Raw genomic sequence first — 21,894 nt, 5'->3', positions numbered from 1 at the left:
GACTGTGACTTCTGAACGGCACCTGAGCTGAGAGCGAGGGATCCAAGTCCTTCCTTCAGTCGTTCCTGACAGCTGGCTTGGTATCTACCTACTCCGAATCCTGGGAAATGGGTATAGCTGATTTAAGGAATGCATTCTTGGGGTCTGTATCTGATAAAGTGTTTTATAAATAAACCAGGTGTGTGATCTAGGTCTTTGGGTTCTACTAGATGGCAAGGCACCTGTGAGTTAGTTACTGTTCTTTCATCTGCCTTCCACCTGTACAGCCCAGCATCCTCATTCCCTCAGCTGTGACCAGCTCCAGCTGGGAGAGCAGTTCCTGCCACGGTTGTTAGGAAACCTGTGCTGTAACGCTCAGTCAGAAAGGAGTGGGGCAGCAAAGAAACATACGCATATTGAGGTGGCAACTTGGGGGGGCTTGTCTTCTTTTCAACCCTTTTGATCTTCAGAGTGAGGTGCAATGGCCCACGGCTGATACACTGCAGGAACGGATGCTAGCACAGGAGTCCCAGTGATACAACCTGTTGCAGACTCTTTCTAGGCCCTGCCTTCCTACTGTTTGTGTGCCGGGCACTTTCACATTTCATCTGTGAATTCCGTCTGAATCTGGGAGGTAGCACAGCAGATAGCATGGGTAGGGTGAATGCTAGCCACAGTCTCTGGTGCCTGCACCCCTTGGAGCTGTACTTCTCCAGGAGGAAGGGAGGCCTTGAAATAAATATCTGTGATGAGATTCTGCGGTGCTCTGCCTGTCAGCGCTGCTTTAAATACTCTATTTATCAGGCCTGGAGAGTCAACTGATGCCTGTTGTGGCATCCCAGTGTCCACTGGGACAATCTGCTGATGTTTGCATAGCTTCTAAGTCCTTCCTTCTGGGAAATGTCCCCTGCCAAACTGGAGTGGTCCGAAGTGCACCAGTATGCATCTAGATCTGACCCTGGGCCTTTTGTGCCGTGTCACAACGTGCTGGTATAAAATCGTCTCCAGCAGCCTGGTTCTTTCAAATGCTTTGCGAGTGCCAAGTCAGAATATGTTAGTTTTTTGTGGAAAGAAAACAGCTGTTTATTTTATTTTATTTGAATGATGGTGTGGATTTTAATTCAGCAAAGACATAAATAAAGTATGTTGGTAAATTGTGAGTGTGTGTAGGTGGGTGTGTTAGTGGGAGTAGGGAGCATATGGAAGCTACAGCAGCACGAGAAAGCAACCAACAGAAGGGTTTAAGAAAGTATAAGACAAAGCAGACTTCTTCCCTTAGTACGCTTTAAGTCTCCTTTTGGCAATGGTTCCTGCTACAACCTTTTACTCCCGCCATCCTAGTTGATAAATTACACGTGGATCTCTCGATACTTGCTTTGAACGTAATTCTTGTATTTATAAGTAACACAAAAATGTTGTCCATAACACAAAATTAACAACAGAAACTTAGTTTGCAAGGCAGAAAACAGTACGGTAAGGTTTTGTGTGGGTTTGTTCACCGCACATTACACTTCATGCATCAATCAGGAACCATAATCATTAATCTTAATTACTGTGCTCCGTTTTTGCGCAACAGCAGAGCAGGAGCAAAACTTCAAGGGCTTCAGCTTCCCCTCGGAAACCCACTGCCCAGCCCGCCCAGTTCCAGCCCCGGCCGTGCGCAACGTGGGGCGGGGGGGCTTCAGGTGGCCTCGGGGGCTTGTGCTGCCAGCCCCACGGACCACCCTGCGTGTGTGTCCCGTCCTTCCCCCGTCCCCCCCGCCCCGGCTTGCGCTGCTGTTGCGCGGCGGGAGCGGGGGGGGGCAGCATTGCCCGCCGAATGGCGGCTGCCGCCCGGGGGTGGGGGGGACAGCGACAGCGGAGCGGCAGGCGCAGGAGGAAGGGGTAAGGAAAGGGGAAGGAAAAAAAATAAAAATAAAAAGAATCCCCTTTTCTCTGGCTGTTCGGACCCTGCTGAGGCTTCCTTTGCGGCATGCTCGGAAGCGGCTGTATCGCCTTTCTCTTTCAGTGGAGATTGTGAGATTAAAAAAAAAAAAAGATAAAAAAAATCAGGTCAGCACCTAGTGTTCACTGTAGCATCTGTGACATCTCTGCTTGGGAACAGTTAAAAAGGCTTTCAGCAAGATTTTTAACTTGCTATGTGCTTAACCTGTCAAAAACCTGGGACCTTACACTGAATAACAGATCCAGAGTATGGGCTGCTTGGTAGTCTGAAAATGGGCAAGATATTCAGAAAGAATAGAATAGAATAGAATAGAATAGAATAGAATAGAATAGAATAGAATAGACTATTTCAGTTGGAAGGGACCTACAACAATCATCTACTCCAACTGCCTGACCACTTCAGGGCTGACCAAAAGTTAAAGCATGTTATTAAGAGCATTGTCCAAATGCCTCTCAAACACTGACAGGCTTGGGGCATCGACCACCTCTCTGCAAAGCCTCTCCCGGTGTTTGACTCCTGAAGAAATCAGTTCATCTCTGAGCAACTATGCAAAGGCTCAGATTTTTTTGACAGGCTTTGCTCTGCAACATTCAGCCTAAGTAGGCTGGCACTCTTTGTGCAGCTCCTTTAAAACTGTACATCTCATGAGCAAAGAGACAAGAAATAATGAGGACTATTCTAACACCTTTTGCAGTAAGTTCACTTTACAGTTTATTTATAAGGTCTGCTCTGGTAAACTTTGGAAATCTTGGTTCAAGCTACCAGACCATAAAACATTACCTTCCCAAGAAACATTTTGTTAGAGGCGCTTACGTGACTTGGGAGCATAAATTCTACTCAAAGTCAAAATGAGAATTATGTTCCCAGTCACTTCAGTGCTTTTGAAAAATGTGCGTGGAGTGCTTGGGCTTGGTAAAGGCAACAGGTGATATTTCACTACCGAGTCTCATTGTTGAGATGCAAGTAAAGCCCGAGTGAAAGCATGGAAGGTTTGATCACCTTACCTCGGAGCTATGAAACTGTCAGGTGCTTACAGTTTGTATTTCTAGATATACCTGGTGCCGAGGGGGCTAACTGCAATGCTCAGCTTTTTTTTCAGTGTGCCAGCTCACTTATGCTTATGGTCCTCATCCTGACTTGGATTTTTAAGGTCCTTAGATGTGAATGCAAAAGAAGAGTTAATGTGGGGCTTCCTTTTTGTTGAACATACAAAGGACAGCACAAATCAGTATCGGGAAGAGAGGGCAGAAAAGAAAATCAAAAAGGAGGAACAGGAATAGAAAGACGGGAAAAAAAAGATTAGAAAGAGGGAAAAAAGAGAAACCTGGTGGTAACAAAGGAAGGAAGAGTTGCCCAAAGACCAAAGGCATGCAACGTCTGATGACAGAAGAAAAAAAGCAATTTTCTCAATCCTCCTGCCCTATTTGCAGTTCTTAATCCCCCAACTTCTGTAGAGAAGTAATTTTTTTTAAATCTCAGTAATATTAAACACACTGTTTTATAGTTTGGAGGATACAGAGAAAACCATGAAAATGTAAGAGTAGCCCCAGAAGTCAAAGTATGCCTGTGCTGCGTACTGCTGTGCAGTGCAGAGACGAAGGACTCCAGACACAGTCTGGGCAGTGACCCTGCAGCTGCACAGGAGGCACCAGCCTGTCATGTGCTCCAGGCTCCTGGGCCAACCTTTACATGCAGTAGCATCCCCAAACCATCCTGAAGTCCTCTAGGTAGACCAGAAAGCAAGTGAAAAACTCTCACAGTGTTGTTTCTTAAAAAGTCTCTGTAACTCACAGCTGACTTAGGACTCAAAATTATCTACCTCGTCAACTAAAAGCATTAAGAGCGTCGGGCATGTTGTCCCTTCTGATGACATCCTCCGCTTACAGGACACCTCACTGTAGACATATCACTGCTTACAAGAGAATCTTCACAACAATCTCATCTAACCCATTACTGTTGTCCTCGTTTTACAGGAGGGAAGAGGTCATAGATACATAACTCAGAACCACTGCAGCACACAATGCCAGTGCCAGAATTCGGGAGTTCTTGTCTCTGAGGACTGTGCTGATGTATCCGAACTCTATTTACACCAGAGAGAGAAGGTTCTCTTTTTATTTGAAATAAGGTGTTTCAAAGTATCAAAGGAAAAAAAAATCTTTTAAATAGAATTTGGCATTCTAGCCAAACATTTTAAGAGATTGCAACAAGTTCTGCAACAGAAAGGTTTCCATGGTCCAATGCTTTCTGGTAATTTCAGAAAAAAAAGAATCTGAACAGAAAATCTGACCTTTTCAATAAGAAAATAAATGCTTTGACCCGATTGCTGTTTTAGGAAAAAAAATAAACACAACCACGACCAAAGAAATCCCCATTTAAAGCATTTTCTTTTAATTCAAACAGGAAATAAATGTAAATTTGAAACCTTGATTGTTGTTGTAAAGTGGAATTGGAGACCTTCAGCCAGCTCTTTTTATCTCTTGAAATCACTTTGTCACACATATCAAAAAGTTTGGCCATCCCTGATATATGTACGTATTAGAGCGTGTGCTCAGTGTTTGAAATACAGTGTATGAAATTGCTCACAGCACATTAAGAATGCTCAGCAATGTGCAATTTTAGGGTCGCACTTTATGCTGTAAGACACACTGTGCTGTTAGCAATCTTTTTTCTCTCACTAAGCACACATTATTTGAGTTTTCTAGTTGAGCATACACCTAAACGAATTTTTACTTTTTTTAAAGTGGGCCATAAATTATCATCAAAGACTGGCGTCTCAAATCAGCTGTTATTTGAAGACTGTCTGCTCCTTCTCAAAGTCCTATATCATCCTTACATCAATATCCTTTATAGCAAAGCATGAATTCAGAGAATATAAAACCTACAAGCCCAATTAAAAAAGCATTACATACACATTGTACATTAAAGGTAGCATGTTTTTTTTAAAAAAAATTTCTGTCCTCTCGCAGGGTTTTTGTGTGACCTTTCTTAATTTCCTTACTTTATTTTCTTTTTCAAAGACTTTCAAAGATGACTGCTTTTCATCCATTTTTCCCAATGAAAGATAGTGGTAGCTGCTTTCACTTTGCTACACCCCGTCTTTCACTTCTTCTACAGGGGGTTGATCGACCCGGCCTTTAAAAGGGGGAAAAAACAGCTTTGGGGAGCGCCTGTCAAATAATAAAGTTGCGCAGTGATGTGACTCTGTGTGTGTGTGTGTGTGAGAGAGAGAGAAATCAAATGAAATCCGGAGCTGAAAAAATAATTCACTGTATGTAGCATAGAAGAAAAATCATGATGAAGTCCTGAGCTAACTCACATAATGCTTTCAGGAATCAGAAAAATGACACTGTCAAAACACAACATTAGTTTTCAGAAGCCTCCAGGCAAAATTTTATTTATTTAAAGTTAGCTCCTATTTTAATAACAAAAAAGTGGCAGCATATTCTACATCAAAGAAAAAACTTTTCCTAATGTTTCCATTCCTCTTGTGAAGTACCGGAGCTCACGTAGTGGAGCTGTCTTTCTCTAAATAATTACGTGAGTGGCAGGATCTCAACCTGAGAAAGTTTTTTGTCTGCACCGGGGACTGTAGCATAAAGAGAATCCCATTTGGCTTGCCTAATCTAAGCAGCAATGTGAGGTATTCTGACTTCTAGCATTTAAATAGTTAGTTTTAAACAAGATCCATAACAATGAAAGGCAAGTCCTGAATCAACATCTTGGTAAGCTCTAGGGCCTTGATGAAGGAGCTTTGTACAAATGCGAAGCAGGTTCCTGGGCTACAGGTCTCCAGTCAAGACCCATTAGCCACATTCCTTGTGGCAGTGCCCGGGAGAGCTGACCCCTAAAAGCATGATGGCACACAGGTGGTGGCTCCTCTCACGTATTGCCCTCATTTCAGGCATCCTGACCTTCAGGAGCCAGGCCAGAGCACACTGTTAGAGTAGTTGAAGGACTTATTGTTTCGTACCTTGTTGAAAGCATGAGATACGTTTTGAAGTGCGCTTCTGGATCTCTTTCCTGGAAACTCTATTTATTCCTCTTTGTTCTTCATACGTTAATCTTTTATAGTTACAACTAGTAATAGTGAGAAGACGGTCCGGGGTCCATTCCGTCAAAGCCATCCTATAAATAAAGAATAACACCCTTAGGTCCCTAGACATGTTGTTTGCCTTCTAAGCTTGGCTTCCCCACCGGTTCCTAATAATACCATTCCTTTGGCACTGACTTCTTGTCTGTGTTTCCTTTCTATTATTTCGTATCATTTAACACCTCCTGCTTTGAACCTTAACAGAGCCAGCTCCGGAGCGGCGCAGATTTGGTTCAGTTACAAAAGGCTCTACATTTGCATGTATCTGGGTCTTGCTGCAGAGCGGCTGGGTCTGTGTGGGAGTAGGACTGAACTTTGTTGCAACGAGATAACTCTTACGCCTGAGGAATGTATTTCTTCCTTCTCGACCCCTGTTCTTCTATAAGCAACAAAATAAACTACTGCCAAGGCATGGGAATCGGAGAAGGTGAAGCGAGGCTTGGACGAGCTTGCATCCCTAATGCAACGTCTCAACTTCTGATTCAGAGAAACGGTGTCTGCCTTGCAAAGTGGGGGCACGGCAGTAATATGATGTACCAAGGATGTTATGGTTACTGAGAACTGTCAACGATGTACCAAGGATGACATGGTTATTGAGAATACAGACTGCTGCCCGACGGAGGCCAGAAGAGGGAATTTTCCCTTCTATCACGGCAAAACCTGAAGTGGAACAAACCTTCTCATGAGTAACAGGAAGCAGTAAGGCGCACTGCCCGGTGATGTGACTTTAAGCTGAAGTCTCTCTGTGGTAACGGTGCTTCTGCCAAAGCGAATACCCCGACTGTGGGGACTGCGGAGAGCTGGGGAGCTCTTCTCCCAGCAGCGTAACTGTGGAGACCTGTCTACAGTCCCACTGCGCCCAGGAGGCCTGCGCTCTGCGTGTGGGGCTGCCCCAGTGACGGCCCAAGCAGGTTTTACCCAACGGGCTTGTAAAGCACTTTGGGATCACTGGGGATGAATCACGCTGTAAAATGTATCATTAATACGAGATGTATTATAGCCTTCTCCTGTGATCCGAGACCGCTGCAGGCAGTGTGCTGGGAGAAAAGCTCTCCAGATTGTGCTCATGCAAATCGGTATCTGTGATCACATTCATTATGGCTCCCACTACAACATTACTTTCACACTCTTGTGTGCCGTTCACTCAGTCTAAACTTTTTGTTATTGCAGGTTGTATGACTACAACACAGCATCTCTTTGCCAACACCTTTACAAGGGTGAGAAAACATTATTTCAGAGATACAAATCTGGAAATAGAGGCACAAGAAAACTAATGGATATGCTTGAGCTTACCCAGGAAAGGGGTGGCGTCATCCTAACCTATGTCTTCTGACTCTGGAGTCCCCAAACAGGTTACTAGATCGGGGCAGCTCTCCATTTGTTCAAGGTGTTTAGTTCAGCTTATCTTTTTGTTCTGAAACACTATTTTCTTCTGAACTGGAAATCTGCATAATTTACAGAAGAGCAGGAGTTCCTGAAAGCTGGGAAGGACAAAAGTGAAATGTGACCTATTTTGAGAACATCCTGGTTTTACTATGGACAGTAAGTCCTGTCAGCTGGGTTAAATTATGCAAACAATATTTTAAAATGATTTAGAATTAAATGATACAATCACAAAATCGAAATATAATAGGAAATGGAGGATGAGCATACGTATCTAAGAAATGGTTTTCAAACATTGCAAGTGAAACGGAGAGTCAAGGCAATGACAAGGGGACTTCTGCCAGTGACATATCCTGTGAGAAGATCCTCAGAACAACCTGACTATTTGGGAATATAGGGGAAAAGCAGACAGTGCTCTAAAATATGAGAAAAGTCGGAAACCACAGGCAAAACCTAGCCATGAATTCATCCAACAGAAGTCAAAGCCAAGAACTTGTGAGCAGTGAGTCATCAGTAAAAGGGCACTTGCATGTAACATACGGGTTCAGTTCACAGGTACCCAGTCTGTTTTTTAAAATTAAAATTTAAAATATGTCAAAAATATTCAGTGTTCAGATGAAAGTTGAAAAAAAGAAGCTTTCAAGATCTCAAGTCTGTATTTTGAATGTTTGGCTAATACATCAACACAGGCTGGCTTGCCAAAAATATTAAAATACAACTAAAGAGATCATAAATTAGTAAATTGTCAAGTATTCTTAATATGCATTCCCAATGCCAGACATTTATAATAGTAAAAGCAGGTTACTTAAATAATAAGTGCGAGTTAGTACTCAGAAAGCTCAGCACAGTTTTACTTTAACAGACAGAATAAACTGAGTTTGCTTCAGCAAACCCATCCTGAAAGAAGTAACAAAGATTTAGCTTGGACACATGAGAAGTTTCTGTATTTTAGGATTTCAGTGTTCATTTAGAGAACTATTATGCCATGCAGTACAAACCTTTTATTAAATCAGTGCCTTCATTTATTTGAAATAAAAGTTTTATTCAATCACTGTATTTTGACAGACTAGACTACTGCACATAGGCAGGAGATAATGGATGGAACAGGATGTCCTTGAAGGAGAGGAGCTGCTTCAGATCACCTCTTTAATACTCAGGAGACACCCTGCTTCCAATGACCGTCAGATTTCTGAAGGCGAAGAGAAAAGATGCACCAATGCTATCTGGTGTAACAAATCAGCTCCTGAATCACCTAACTATAAAACTCACAGTGAAAAAATTAAATAAGCTCTGCTTAAAATATCTCAATGTCATTTTTAAATCTATTTAGGAAGATCAGCTCTGGTGCCTTTATAGCAGCTTAGTCATGTGCACTGTAGAGGCTCACTGGTGCTGTAGCCATCGCTGGGTTTTGAAATGAGTAAAACACAAAGTTATTAAATCAGTTTTGGTCTTGCAGTCCCATTTGGTCAGTTCACTTTAACATGCTTTCAAGCAATTAAAGAAATTGATATACAGAGATTTTTAAAAGAGGCAGGAGACAGAATGTCTCTGACATAGAGATCTATAACAAGACGTAGATTCCTTTTTTGTTTTTTAAAAAATAAGATGTGTAAGCCATAGTCTAACACTTGTTACAGCAGAGAAAAGAAAAATTATAATCTTGGGTTACATTTTTAAAGACATTTTCCCACCTATTACATAGCCCTTCTTTGTTCTGAGTGCTAGAATCTAGATCAGCCAACTTTTTGTGTCATAATATGCACACACAACATTTTCCTGAAGGCTCAGTGGAAATCAGAGAAACAGAAGAATTTGTGCACGTATATTTCAAGTCCTCAAAACCAGTATCTTAGCACAGTATATGAATTTATAGGCTCAAGATTAAAACCTGATGGGGAAAACACTCAGCAAAGCTCATCATGAAAAAAAATCCACAACAAACCCTGCATCCATAGATTTTAAGTATTAATTGTCTTTCCCTCTTTTCACTAAAACACCCATACACGTGTTTTTGTGTGTGTGTGCGCACACGTCTCCCCAACTCCCATCTTCAGCTAGCACTTTTGTTACAAATGAAGTGAAAAACAGCTCTGTGAAACAACTTATTCACAGTAGGACCCAGCAATTATGATGAAAGTGTGGCAGCGTAAGGCAGATAAAATGGTATTAAGTTATTTCTTTCTATTATAGAAGTCTTATGTCTCTATGTGGAGCAGCACTTTACTCACCTACCTCTGTGTTGAACAAATTGCCTTATTCATGCTTAAAACACTGCAGACCCAGGTTATAGCTTTAGTCACTCACACCACTTAGAAGCTGCATGAACCCTCTCAGGGAGCAAAAGTTAGCAAACTGTTCTTTTTTAGCTATTCACAAAGTCACCCACTGAAGTTCTAGTTGTCTCAAAAAAGGAAAAGGTTTGCTTTCTGTTGAGAAAAAAACCCAAACCACCACTGTTTTTCAGACCAATGCATTCTGTTACCGTTTTTCAATACACCTCTAGTGGGGAAAAGAAGGATGGTTTGAGTCACGAATCTTGCAGGAAAACTTGCAGAAAAAGCTGCAGTACAGTACAAAACCCAAGATCAACGTGTTTGGGTATCCTTTTTAAACTCACTATGAAAAATATAACTGTTACAGGATACATAGTCAAACTCATGCCATCTATTTGGTTCCCGTATCTCTCTATGAAAAATTAAGCTTTGCCCTTACCTGTCCGAAGGTACCATCTGCCTCTCTTTTCCTGCTTCAGTCCAGCTTGTGCCTCTGGTCTGTTGCCACTCCACACTGAAAGAAATAAAACACTGGTATTTGCAGGGAGAAGTAAAAAATGATTTAGCCTTCTAAAGAAGAACTCAAACAAAACAGACATATCCAGGTATTAACAAGTTCTTTTCTGATCATGGGAGAGCATAAGGATCAAATATGGTTTAGTCTAACCTAAAAATGATACTGAATGCTAATGAACTAAAGTTTTGCTAATAGATTTTTCCCTTTATTCTCAAGAGATTTAATTTAATAGATACATGTATTTATACACTGGTATATAAAAAGCTCTTCGCCTTCCCCTTTCTAAAAATATTTAAATAACTGTGAAAAAAATAGTTCTTACTGAAGAGGATGGCAGCTCTGCTATATCACCTGATATAACGGTAAGGAACAATGACATTTTGCAGTCTCTAATTTCAAGTAATTATCAGCATAATGTGCTGGACATGCAAAGCATCTAACAGAGGAAGATCCTCTTATCTTTAGTCACTGGCTTCATATTGGCTGCTGCCAAGTGTGTATCTGGTAGCGGGTAAGAAAATGAAGCTGGAGCGCGAAGTCCACCTCTTGGTCACCCCAATGTAAACATCCTGCCACGCAGTTGACTTCTGTGGAGTTATCTCAGATACAAGCTGGTGTAAGAGAAGGACAACTGGAGTCATGTAGCTCCAGCGCTCACACTCTGGAAGAGAAGCAATGAGAATATATTGATGTAGAACATAGGAAAAGGCTTGATACTCTTTTTTTGAAGGTTTAATTTTATAGCCTTTGTCTGAAAGTAAGATTTCTTGGCAGTGCCTTACTGCCTCAAGCAAAGTCCAAAAGGCTTTCTGTCCTGTACTGATCTTATATCATGTTACGAGTAAAATATCAGTTGCAGTGAAATCGATGGGAGCTTCACCTATATGTCTGAGCCTGTTTTAATGAAAGCAGTGGTAAAACTCCTGTTGATTTTCTGGAGAAGACTGAAGCCCTGGGGAACACTGGTAACTCTTTAATAAGAGCTGCCTTCCAGACTGAAATCACAAGGATGCCTACTATTGCCTCAGAAAGCAGGATGGCAAATCCTACAGTCTGGGCACCACCTCCATTATTCACTTTGGTAAAACATGGATCCTGAATACCCTCTGAATAATTCTTCCCTGGTGCAAGATAAGGGTTAAAATCTGGCCACAAGTAAAGTCTTCACGAGTTGGCCTGAAGTCAGGAAATTCAACATAGAATTGAAAGGAGTCAAGTCTTTAAAACAGTGCTGGAGCTAATGTTCTGATTTCACCTCCATCCAAAAGATCTGAAGTTATAATCAGTATATTGTAACCAGGCCTAAATATATCAAACAAAAGAACTGATGGGATCAGAGCAGCTGACATCTCCCAAGAGCCACCTGCTATTACCAGAATGTATCTAAAAATAAGTGAGAAAAAAGCACAATATTTTGAAAAGAAACCTTTATTGTTCATACAAAGCTGACTCTGTCACATATCATGAGGCATCATTAACAAGCGAAATATGACTTTGCTTAAATCCAACAATATTGTTTAATGAAAGTACCCAACACAGTTATGATCAGTTGCTTTCTTTGTTCTTTCCTGGATGGAATGTGTGTTTTGATGTCAACTCATCTCTTCTAAACTGCTAGCTTAGCCAGCAGGTTATATGAATAACTTCCTGGCTGGGTAAATCCACCACGGGTACTAAAATCAGAGCTGGGGTCTTCTTGCCCAAATATTTTTCCAGGTATTCTTGCAGTCCTAAAAAAGAAACAAAATAATTACTGAATCCTCTTTCTCTAATTTTCTATTGTGTCCTATTTCTTAAAAATTATTTCAAAATACATTTTTTAAAATTATTGTGGAGTAGCAATTAACAAACGGAAGTGAAATGCAACTCTTGAGTTTTCATTTTATATAGAAGGAAGAATCACCATCTCCCACCTCCTCGTCAACTAATTTGAGATTAACATTACATGTTGCCTAAGGCCATAATTCACAAAACAGTTAAAAGCATGTTTCTCAACCTTGAGGGAGTGAGTGCTCTGATGATTACAGATATAGCAAGCTGAAACTAAGTGCAGGTAGTAAAAATAACTAAAGGCCAGTTGAAATTCATTTCTTTGTAATTTTTGATATTTGGATGATCAGCACGTAGTTGTCTATAAATGAAATTCTGCTCTCAAGTCCCACTGTGGTGCATCAATCTACTAAAAGTTAAAGTGGGCCATTTTAAAAAACATTATGAACATGATTTCCATTTGAAATCAATGGAAGCACGTCACGTTGAAGATATAATGGAGGAAGTCTAGGGATGGCAACATATATGAAGGTATATCTTGGATTATAGAGAGATTCAAACTGATAAAAATAGAAAATCTAGTTATAAAGACCTGTAAAGGGACTGGTACGTGACAAAAGTTTGTAAATTGTAAGTCCATTATGGGAGCAGAATTGGTAATGGAGAAGATCTAATTAGGAGAATATGGCCAAAAACTAAAGAATGGAAAATTTAAACTTGGCATCAAGACATTTCTGGTTGTGTTGCAGCCTCAGTGGACCTGCTGGAAACCCAGCCGCACAGAACCCTCCAAATGATCCTGCAAAAGACAGCTTCCCAATGGCACGGTATGGCCTGCATGGGTTTTGTTTTCACTAAGTTATTTCTGTCTGCAGCTTCTGTGACTATGGCAATTCTTTTTAACACTAAGCAATCTTGGCTGGAGAGGGTGTAAAGAGGGCAGAACTTGAAGACTGGCAGAACTTTTTTTTTGGCATCACTGCCTGTGAAGCTGTGAATAGGCAGTTCAGTCAAAGTGTTACCTCAGCCAGGATAAAACAGGAGTTTTTCAATTATATTCACTGAAGCCAAAACTCTTCTCTCTTGTTGTCTGGCAGCAGTAGCATAAATTAATGTAATAACGGCAATGCTAACTACAGAATATTGCAAAGACAGTCCCAGTCTTCTGAAATTCTTCTGACTTCCTTTTGTATTAACATCATTGACATTAGACGTGAAAACAGAGGAGGGTGATCCAAAGATCAACAGTCACCTCAAAGGTCAAAGGACTTCTTCACATTGTGCTTAGAAAGGGACTTGGTCTACCTATTACAGATATTCAGCAGTGGCCCCATAATTAAGCATCAGCTGACATTTTCATTCTAAACTTTGACTTCAGAAACTTTATAGCTATGCTTGCTCAGAGGGCATTAAGTGGAAGTGGGTAAAGGCAAGCCACATCAGAAATCACTAATCCCACCCTATTAAAATTACATTTCCTTTTTCTCCTCAATTAAAATTGTGAAAATATAATTTTAGTCTTTAACTTTTTTTTTTTTTTCCACAGGCTTAAAAGCTGTGAAGCAGTGCTAAAGGCCACCATAACGAAACCAGGTATTACTCTCAAAGGGAGAATTTGAAAGTGAGGCTATCTGGAAATAATACTCCATTATTTTGAGATTTTGAGGTGGCCAAAATAGCTATAAATATTTACATATGAGCATGTCCCAGTGGACTTGGCTGCCAGCCAGAGTGAGCCACCTTTCCAGAAGACCACCCCCTTTTCTATTGCAAGTGCAAACCGCTGCAGCAGAGCCTACACATATAAATGAAATGTGGATGAAAATCTGGGACATACAACTCTAAATGTTTTATTATACTGATAAATCAAATAGATTAATGTGAAAACATTCTACTTTAGTGTGCATCCTTATACATTTAAAAATTGTGGATAAAGGTCTGGTCACGCAAATTTCCGCTCAAGAAAGGAGACAGGGTATTCTAAAACAGTACAATTGTACTCTAAGGCCCCACAGAAGACAATGCAGAACTAGTAAATCTGTGTCAGCCTAAGTAATCATAACTGATACAATCCAAGAATTGGCAGCTATCTATTTTACTTGCTATGTTACCCTAAATCCCAATATAATTGTATATTTTTAATTATGTGACACCAATAAAGACACAATATATATTTTTTCATTCATGCAAATTTATGCTTTTTGATAAATAAGAGCCTCAGTCATGAGTGTTTTCTGTAGTATGTAACTCTGTTCCAATACAAATATTTCAAAAATTTGTTTCCTTTATATCACTTATGGAAATGTTTGCCCAGTTGCATGCCTTACTTATAAAAGTTGATCCTAAAAGTGAAAAGAAGTAAAGGACAGAGCATTACAGTGTGGTTACTGGGGCTTAACAGGAGGTATATCTGATTGATACCGGTCTTAAAGTTATTTAATCTGCCCCGATACAGAATGTTTATTGAAGTACAAACAAAGCAGCTGATTAGCAAGCAGCAAACATGTAGTGTGTATTATGCATGTTTTAAATTAATTTCCTGTGACTGTCAGCATTATATATTATTATTACATGAAATTTGCCAAAAGCAGGTGAGCTTCACCCTGTTAGATGGATCCCTGTGATTCCCAACTGATCAGCAGAAGTTCAGGGCACAGGTTCCATACGGAGCTCCTTTCTGCACTGCTATGCATTTTTCTATTGAGCTGGGTACAGCTGAGGGACATAGCCAAAACTTAAAATGAACAAAAATAATTCAAAGTCTTTCCCTCTCTCACCAAAAATTCTGGCCTTACAATCTATTTTTGCCATTCCTCTCTAAGGACAGGATACTGAGATCAATAGTTTGATGCTCTCTCACGCTGCGTGAGCAGCCCTTCCATATAACACGGCACAACCTAACATAGTAAGCAATTTTTTTTAAAGGTGCTTTTCACACTAAGTAGATAAAACAATGTCCTAGGAGCCCCTAAAGGGTCATTCCAAATGATTAGGAAGACGGTTTTTACATCCGTGCTGTCACTGTCTTCAGCGGGATTTAGGCAGTATGAGGTGAGGCCACAGAATCCACTTATGTTTCCAAAATCAGGTCCCCATTATTGCTGCCGTTATGGCTTCGCTGGATATGTGCAGGGGAGGAGTAATCTAATAGCTCGTATTGAAAAGGAAAATGGTAACAAAAAGGAAGATCACATTTAGCCCAGTACATAAAAAATCACTTTCATATTACAACTGCTATCTTTCCTTCACTTTTTAACCAAAAGATATTGTTACATTGCTTAGAGCAGGTTTTTAAATCCCTGAGCTAATAAAGCTCCACTGCTTCAGCTGCAGAGATCTGACATGCAGCATGTACTTTGAAAAGATGCGTCACCGGGGATCAGGTTCCTAACAGACTAAGAGTTCCAGTCCCAGAAGATGTGCCCCTGGTGTGCAGAACACTTAACCCTTCGACCAGTACCAACATGACTATTCACAAGTTATTGATGTCCCTAAATCCCTGGCAGATTGCAGACAGTTCTTGTCTCCCTGGAAGCCAAAGCATATGGTCACTAATGAGATGGATTAAAAAATACATATACACATTCAAGGCTTTGCCACATGAAGGTAAAGCCACAGAAATGGTAGAAGGTGATTGAACTGGACTGAACACTGTTAAATACATGATTAGCCTCTTGTTATGGATCATTTCCATTGATCTATATACAGTTTCACAGCATAGTTTAATTAAAGCTGTCTGGAACAAGCCTCTGCCTTAAATGATCAGGCAGCGCAATGAAAAGGTGAAACATGAGGAACTGGAGGCCCTCCCTGCCTTTTTTAAACATCCAGCTGCCTGTCTCTGTGGCTTACAAGCATAGCAAGGAAGGAAAATGTGCTTTTTAAAAAATTATCTGGTTTTACTGCTCTTTATGAGGCTTATGTGCCAGAAATCAGTTCGGGATTTTCTCCAGACTTTTAATTAAGATAATGTAAAATGACAGAGTGGAATATAAGATTTTAAAACAAACTCTGTACAATTGGCTTGCTTCATTTTAGTTGATGCCTTCCTGTCCAAAACAAGCGCCGTAAACAAAAAAATACTGTTGGAATATAAAAGCGAATCACTTTGCAAAATATGGGTGATATTTTGCTGCAGCTGTGAAGACTTTAAATGACATTAATGTGGTCATTTTGCATAGTCCAATACTTGGCTTTTCATATACTACCTTATGCTTTTCTTTACTATTCTTGATGACATTATTTCATGTTGGCCATTTCCCTGTTAAGGGACCATGTTTTCAAAATTGCTGTGCCCACAGCAATCACGTTTCCATTTTGAAAACATATCAGCTAGATCTTCAAAAAAAATAAGAACTTACCAGTTCTAGGGAAAACTGGCCAAAGATATGTTACTCAATACTCAATACTTCTATGAATTCCTTCCAAAATTACACAATTCCAAGTCAGTCTTGGAATGTGGGAAACTTGAAAAAACTTTTGTGCATTAATATGCACAATTGTTGTGCATTATTAATGCACAAACTTTTGTGCATTAATATGCACAAAAAGAGAGAAATCAACAATAACTAAACTTAGGAGGATGGAAATAAAACTTCCTTTGGAAGCCAATCACTCCTGATTATTTATCCTGGTTACTGCACTGATTTCCCTCGGTCCTTCTGGTTTTGAGTGAGTTACAGTCTGATTTTGGCTAGTTATTTATAATATTAGGATAGGGATAGAATCATAGAACAGTTTGGGTTGAAGCGACCTTTAAAGGTCATCTAGTCCAACTTCCCCTGCAATAAGCAGGGACATCTTCAACTACACCATGCTGCTCAGAGCCCCATCCAACCTGACCTTGAAAGTTTCCAGGGATGGAGCATCTACCACCTCTCTGGGAAACCTGTTCCAGTGCTTCACCACCCTCATGGTAAAAAATATCTTCCTTGTATCTAGTCTGAATCTCCCCTCCTTTCATTTAAAACCATTACCCCTTGTCCTATTGCTACAGCCCTACTAAAAAGTCTGTCCCTATCTTTCCTGTAAGTACTTTAAGTACTGAAGGGCCACAACAAAGTCTCCCCAGAGCCTTCTCTTCCTCCGGCTGAACAACCGCAACTCTCTCAGCCTGTCCTCATAGGAGAGGTGTTCCACCCTCTGATCATTTTTGTGGCCACCCCCTGGATCTGCTGCAACTGAGACAAAAATTCACTATTTAGGAAAGACTATAGCGTTAATATATTTTACTACTAGTCCTGTTTGTGCAGTGGGCTTCTTGTCCCTTTGGAATCTATCCTGAATCCAAAAAAGCCAGTTCTTGCAATGTTTTTATGCAGGCTACGGTGAAAACATATGAAAGTTGCTGTACGCTTGGATGGGTACCCACAGGAGACTGAGCAGCTCTTTCTACATCTGAGCAGACGAAGAGGAAAATGAGCTGTTTCCCTGCATGACTTACTGATAACTCCTGCTCTCAGAATCAGTGAGGAGACGTTGTGAGTGTGCAAGGTAGCAGCCATGGACCTTACTGTTCATGGGAGATACAAGAAAGATGACTCATTGCCTTATCTTAATCCAAACTAGTCAGTCAGTGAGGATGCCTGCTCTCTGCACCACCAGCAGCGAGGGGAGAGGGGCAGTTGGCCTCAAATGACCAGCTCTGTAGGAGTCCAGAAGCTGCCTCTTCCCCTCCCAGCCTCACCAACCTCTCTGCCGTTCTTCTGCTTGGGCAGAGGGGTCACTCATCATCAGGGAGGGCATTAACATTTACAGGAACCTCACTTTTCTAGAGCTGAGTCACTTGGCTGAGTAACTATGGAAGTTTTTTTAGATGGTAGCTAATGAATTTTTTTAGCAGCTGAAAGAAAATTAGTAGACAAAACAGTTATTTTTAGTGCTGGTTTGATTGTGGGCCTGTCAGCCTTAGCAATGCATCTCTTTTATCAAGCTGCCATGATACCTTGTTTTGTTTTCAGAGCAAAGTTTGATTAAAGACCAATGATTAAAGACCAATTTCAGAAAAGTTACTCACTGTGGGCGTTAATTAGAGCTTTCTGGACTCTGCAGGGTTTAGCTTCTGATCCGTTTCACTTACTAAACCCTGTAATTCAAGTTACATGAAGATGGGAATGAACCAACCCCTTTTTATTCTTCTGAAGGCTTCTGTTTAACTCGGTCATGAAAGAGCCTCTCTCCTTTCCTTCCCTAATATGGCATTCTAATTTCTGCCCTTTCCTAAACAAAATTAAAAATAATACTTCACATCTATAAAGAGTTTTCAAACTAATGAACTGAGACACATCCTGGGAGCTTCAGATTGAGGTAGATAAACTTCAGGAAGCCTTTGCTTCCAAATAATGTTTTCAGTGGTGCCCAAGTATACTATACAAGGAAAACCAGGTAAACATCTGTTTCCCTTCCTCTGCTTTTTTTCTGGGAGTGAAGTACTGTCATTCTGTAAGAGAAGGTCCCTGGCATTCTCTTCCTCCCCTCCTGGTGCAGACAAGAAAAGCCTTTTGCCTTTCTGCAAGCAAAAGGCCAGCTACTAGCTCAAAAAATCATAAAAAGGTGCTTGATGAAAAAAAGACTTAGTAATACTTGCAGGTAATAAGTAGCAGATTGAAGCAGAATTTATAACATGATATAGTTAAAAATAGGAACTATGTAATAAAATGAATTAAATGAAAACTCCATTGGGGTACTGTGCAAATACAAGCAGACAAAAAAAGCCCAGCCCCAACCAAAACCTGACTCGGCCACACTGGTTATTTGAAACTAGGCTAACCAAAACAAGAAACCATGGACTAAACAGAACAAACCTGTTAAGGAGAAGATGACCTAAAATGGTCCATTTCTGTTTTCCAGCAGACAGCCTGCACCGGAGAACGGAGGCTGAATGAGGTAAGGTATTTAAGCAGAGTTTATGGATACTACCATCTTAAAACATCCTTTCCCAAGCGTACATTCTCTCCTGAACTTCCTCCCAAATTTTGAAATCCAACTTCAGCTTAGTTGGAAAGCTGGTATGAACTCTTCCTACAGCTGTACAGTGTGACAGATGCACAAGGAACGCTGAGGAGGCAATAGTCATCAAATGAGGTTTTATACTGATATTTCTAAGAATTACAATTTCAATCCCAAATGCCATCCCTAAGACAGTTACAGGCCACCTAACTCTCTCTGGCTATAGGTACGTTACCGTGCGCATCAACAGCAAGTTGCTGAAAGAAATGTGACTCTTTTAAAGACAAACAAATGTTGTCAAGCTCTTCTGCGCATTAGTTATGGCTGTTTCTCAGAAGAAGGAATTAAGGTTTAGCTTCCATAATAATTCTTTCAAGCTGCCGGCTATAGCTTAGAAAATAGCAGAGCATGAAAACTCATCACTATGTGTTTTCCAGTGTTCTGTTTTTAGTCACGTCCTACATACAGGTTGAGAATCGGCCTATACAAGGTTATAAATGTGCACTTTTGTTTAAAATGCCATTACCCTTCTGCACTAAATAAAGAAACACTTAAGCATGCCCTTCCAGTACTCTCAGTGAAGTCTAAATATAATTTCAAAGAGAACGGAGGACTGAACTTTCGGAGTACAATCACTCAGGGAAGAACTTGTGCTTTTTCTAAAACCATGACAGAGTGCAAAGATCACGAGCCTGTTTTCCCTGTGTGCTATCTTTCAACCCCGTAATGACCCAATCTCTTTAAGGGGCGGATTGTTATTGAACTTGTATTCCAGCTGTGCTCAAAATCTGTGGGGAGGATGGGCTGTAATGACACCGAGCAGGGATGAGTTATGAATGGAGGCAGATTATTACAAACATAAGAAACAGTAAGGACCCATTTTTCAAGAGGCATCTAAAAATGCACTTCACAGGATGTGCGAGCACTTGTTTGCTCATATATTCATCTGAATGTGCCTATGTGGACAGATAAAACCGCAGGATTCACTACAGGCTCACACACACACGTTTCCTGGGGTATGCAAAATCAGATAAATGTGCACTTTCTTTATTTTTTCTTCCAGATTAATTGAATACTTGGTGTGAAAATGATCAACTGCAACAGCACCTGTGCAGTAATTATGGAACTCGCTTTTTCACCTTTAGGTCACATTACAGCTACTGACTCTTGGCCCACAGTCCAAGAGCACGAGATGGTGCAGATTTGCAAGCTGTAGGACAGTTGGTCGCTGTGCCTTCCAGGTAGGGTTGGCGACACCGGTGGGGCAGTGTGTGTGGGAAGCTTGGCTGTGCCTGCTGGTAATTCAAGAACTTTTATCTCCAGGGCCTGTCAATCTGGCACCTTTCACAAGTGTTAAATTCACTTAAGTATATTTTTTAAGAAGCTGTCATGAGACATACTGAAGCAAATATGTCCTTCAGTGGTTACACATGGACTTAGTTGTAACAATGTTTGTTGAGTGCTTTGACATCCTTAAATGATATGTTTGGTACAGCTTCCACATTTGTTCGTTTATTCAAGTCTGCTAAATAGTCTCTAATACCGATGGGTTTAAGAAGTATCTGATTGGACATACAGCATCCAAAAAGCCTGACCATGAAGAGATGTTTATCTAACCAGTGGACACCACATACATCTGCTGGTGGGAGAATTTAGTCTACAAATAATAGAAAAGGTTTCTAAAAGACTTTGTGGTAAGCATCTTTAGACTGGGCATGGAGAAGATCATATGGTCCTTGCTTTATGTCAAGTTAAACTCTGATCATTTACAATAATATTGATGGAATCATTTTTTTCAGTTTCTAGGCCAGATTCTCAACTTCTGTAAATTGTAGCTATGCTAATTTACACCTGCCGAGGAGCTTGCACAGTTGATTACATATTTATATATAGTATTATGTGCAAACTAATGAGGTTATTTCTAGATGTTTACCATTGTAAAGAGCTCTGAAACTTTAAATCAATCTGCTGCACTAATGTAAACAACTTATTGCAACAAAACCAGATAAAAGTGCACCGAACACGTTAAATACATTATTAGGTCGATGAAGATCATTCATATTGATCCAGGTCTGGCTGCACAGCACAGTTTAATCAAAGCTGCCTGGAAGACGTAACAAAGGCTGGTCGTGGCATTCACTGCCTTTCGTCCCGAGGTCACTGATTTAATCCTAGAGTGAGTCTACAAATGACTAAAATTTCATTGCTGCTGCATCTGACAACTTCTGCAAAATTAGCTGGAGCAAGCCAAAAAGAAGGGTAGACCACTATGTAGAGGTGGAACAAAACCCAGCTCGTTTTAATGGGGAAATCATGCTGCTGGAGGTTGCTGAGGATCCACTCAGCAGTCTGTGGGCTCCTGATAGCCACACCACTACCTCCCCTTGATCTGGCAGATTTACATTAATTGGATTTTTATCCTGTGTGGCAGAGACCCAAGATATCAGTACCCTCTTATTCCCTACAGTCAAGGAAGAAAAGGAGAGAGATGAAAGTCTTTTGTTGCTCTTCATGGCCTCCAAGGATGACAAATAAATCTTGGTGCGTTGCTTCCCGTGTAATGTGAGCTCACAGCTTGTTACAGATTTGGGAACAGGAGACTGGGAGAGTCATTCAACTGTGTCAACCGACAGCAAAATGAAAGAAAAAGGGTCTGAAACTTGGCCACGCAGTGATGTGAGCTGCAAGTCATTTTTTCTCTAACTTGAAGTTATTAACAGCATAATTTATAAAAGCCTTCAGCAAGACTTACATGTCATTTTATCAGGCACTGAATAAACACTAAATAACAGACAAGGTCTACCACAAAGAATCTACCATCAACACAAAAAAATACAGAGCTGAAAAAGGAAAGTAGCACAGGTAGGAAACTGAGTCATAGAAAACTCTGCCGAAATTACATGATTTGTTAAGGTAATTTGTGGAAAAGCCAACAACTGACCCCAAATTCTGACCCACCTCTTTTTCCTCTCAACAGCACACCACA

At 40.6% G+C, this 21,894-nt stretch overlaps 1 protein-coding gene across 3 annotated transcripts in view; it reads right to left on the bottom strand.

Moving 5' to 3' along the window:
- Positions 1-11,605: 11,605 nt before the first annotated feature.
- DPH6 (diphthamine biosynthesis 6) overlaps positions 11,606-21,894 on the bottom strand; it is a 201,530-nt gene continuing 191,241 nt past the window's right edge. For 2 of the 3 annotated variants that reach the window (XM_074148896.1, XM_074148898.1), the window contains one exon: positions 11,612-11,920. In XM_074148896.1, the coding sequence (XP_074004997.1) occupies positions 11,805-11,920 (116 nt within the window). In that variant the 3' untranslated portion in view covers positions 11,612-11,804. Of the gene's footprint in view, positions 11,921-21,894 lie in introns of all 3 variants that reach the window. The other variant, XM_074148897.1, reaches the window with a different exon arrangement.

This window comes from Numenius arquata, chromosome 6 (assembly GCF_964106895.1).
Source record: "Numenius arquata chromosome 6, bNumArq3.hap1.1, whole genome shotgun sequence".
Classification (NCBI taxonomy): Eukaryota; Metazoa; Chordata; class Aves; order Charadriiformes; family Scolopacidae; genus Numenius; species Numenius arquata.
This window is presented reverse-complemented; position numbering and strand designations above follow the sequence as displayed.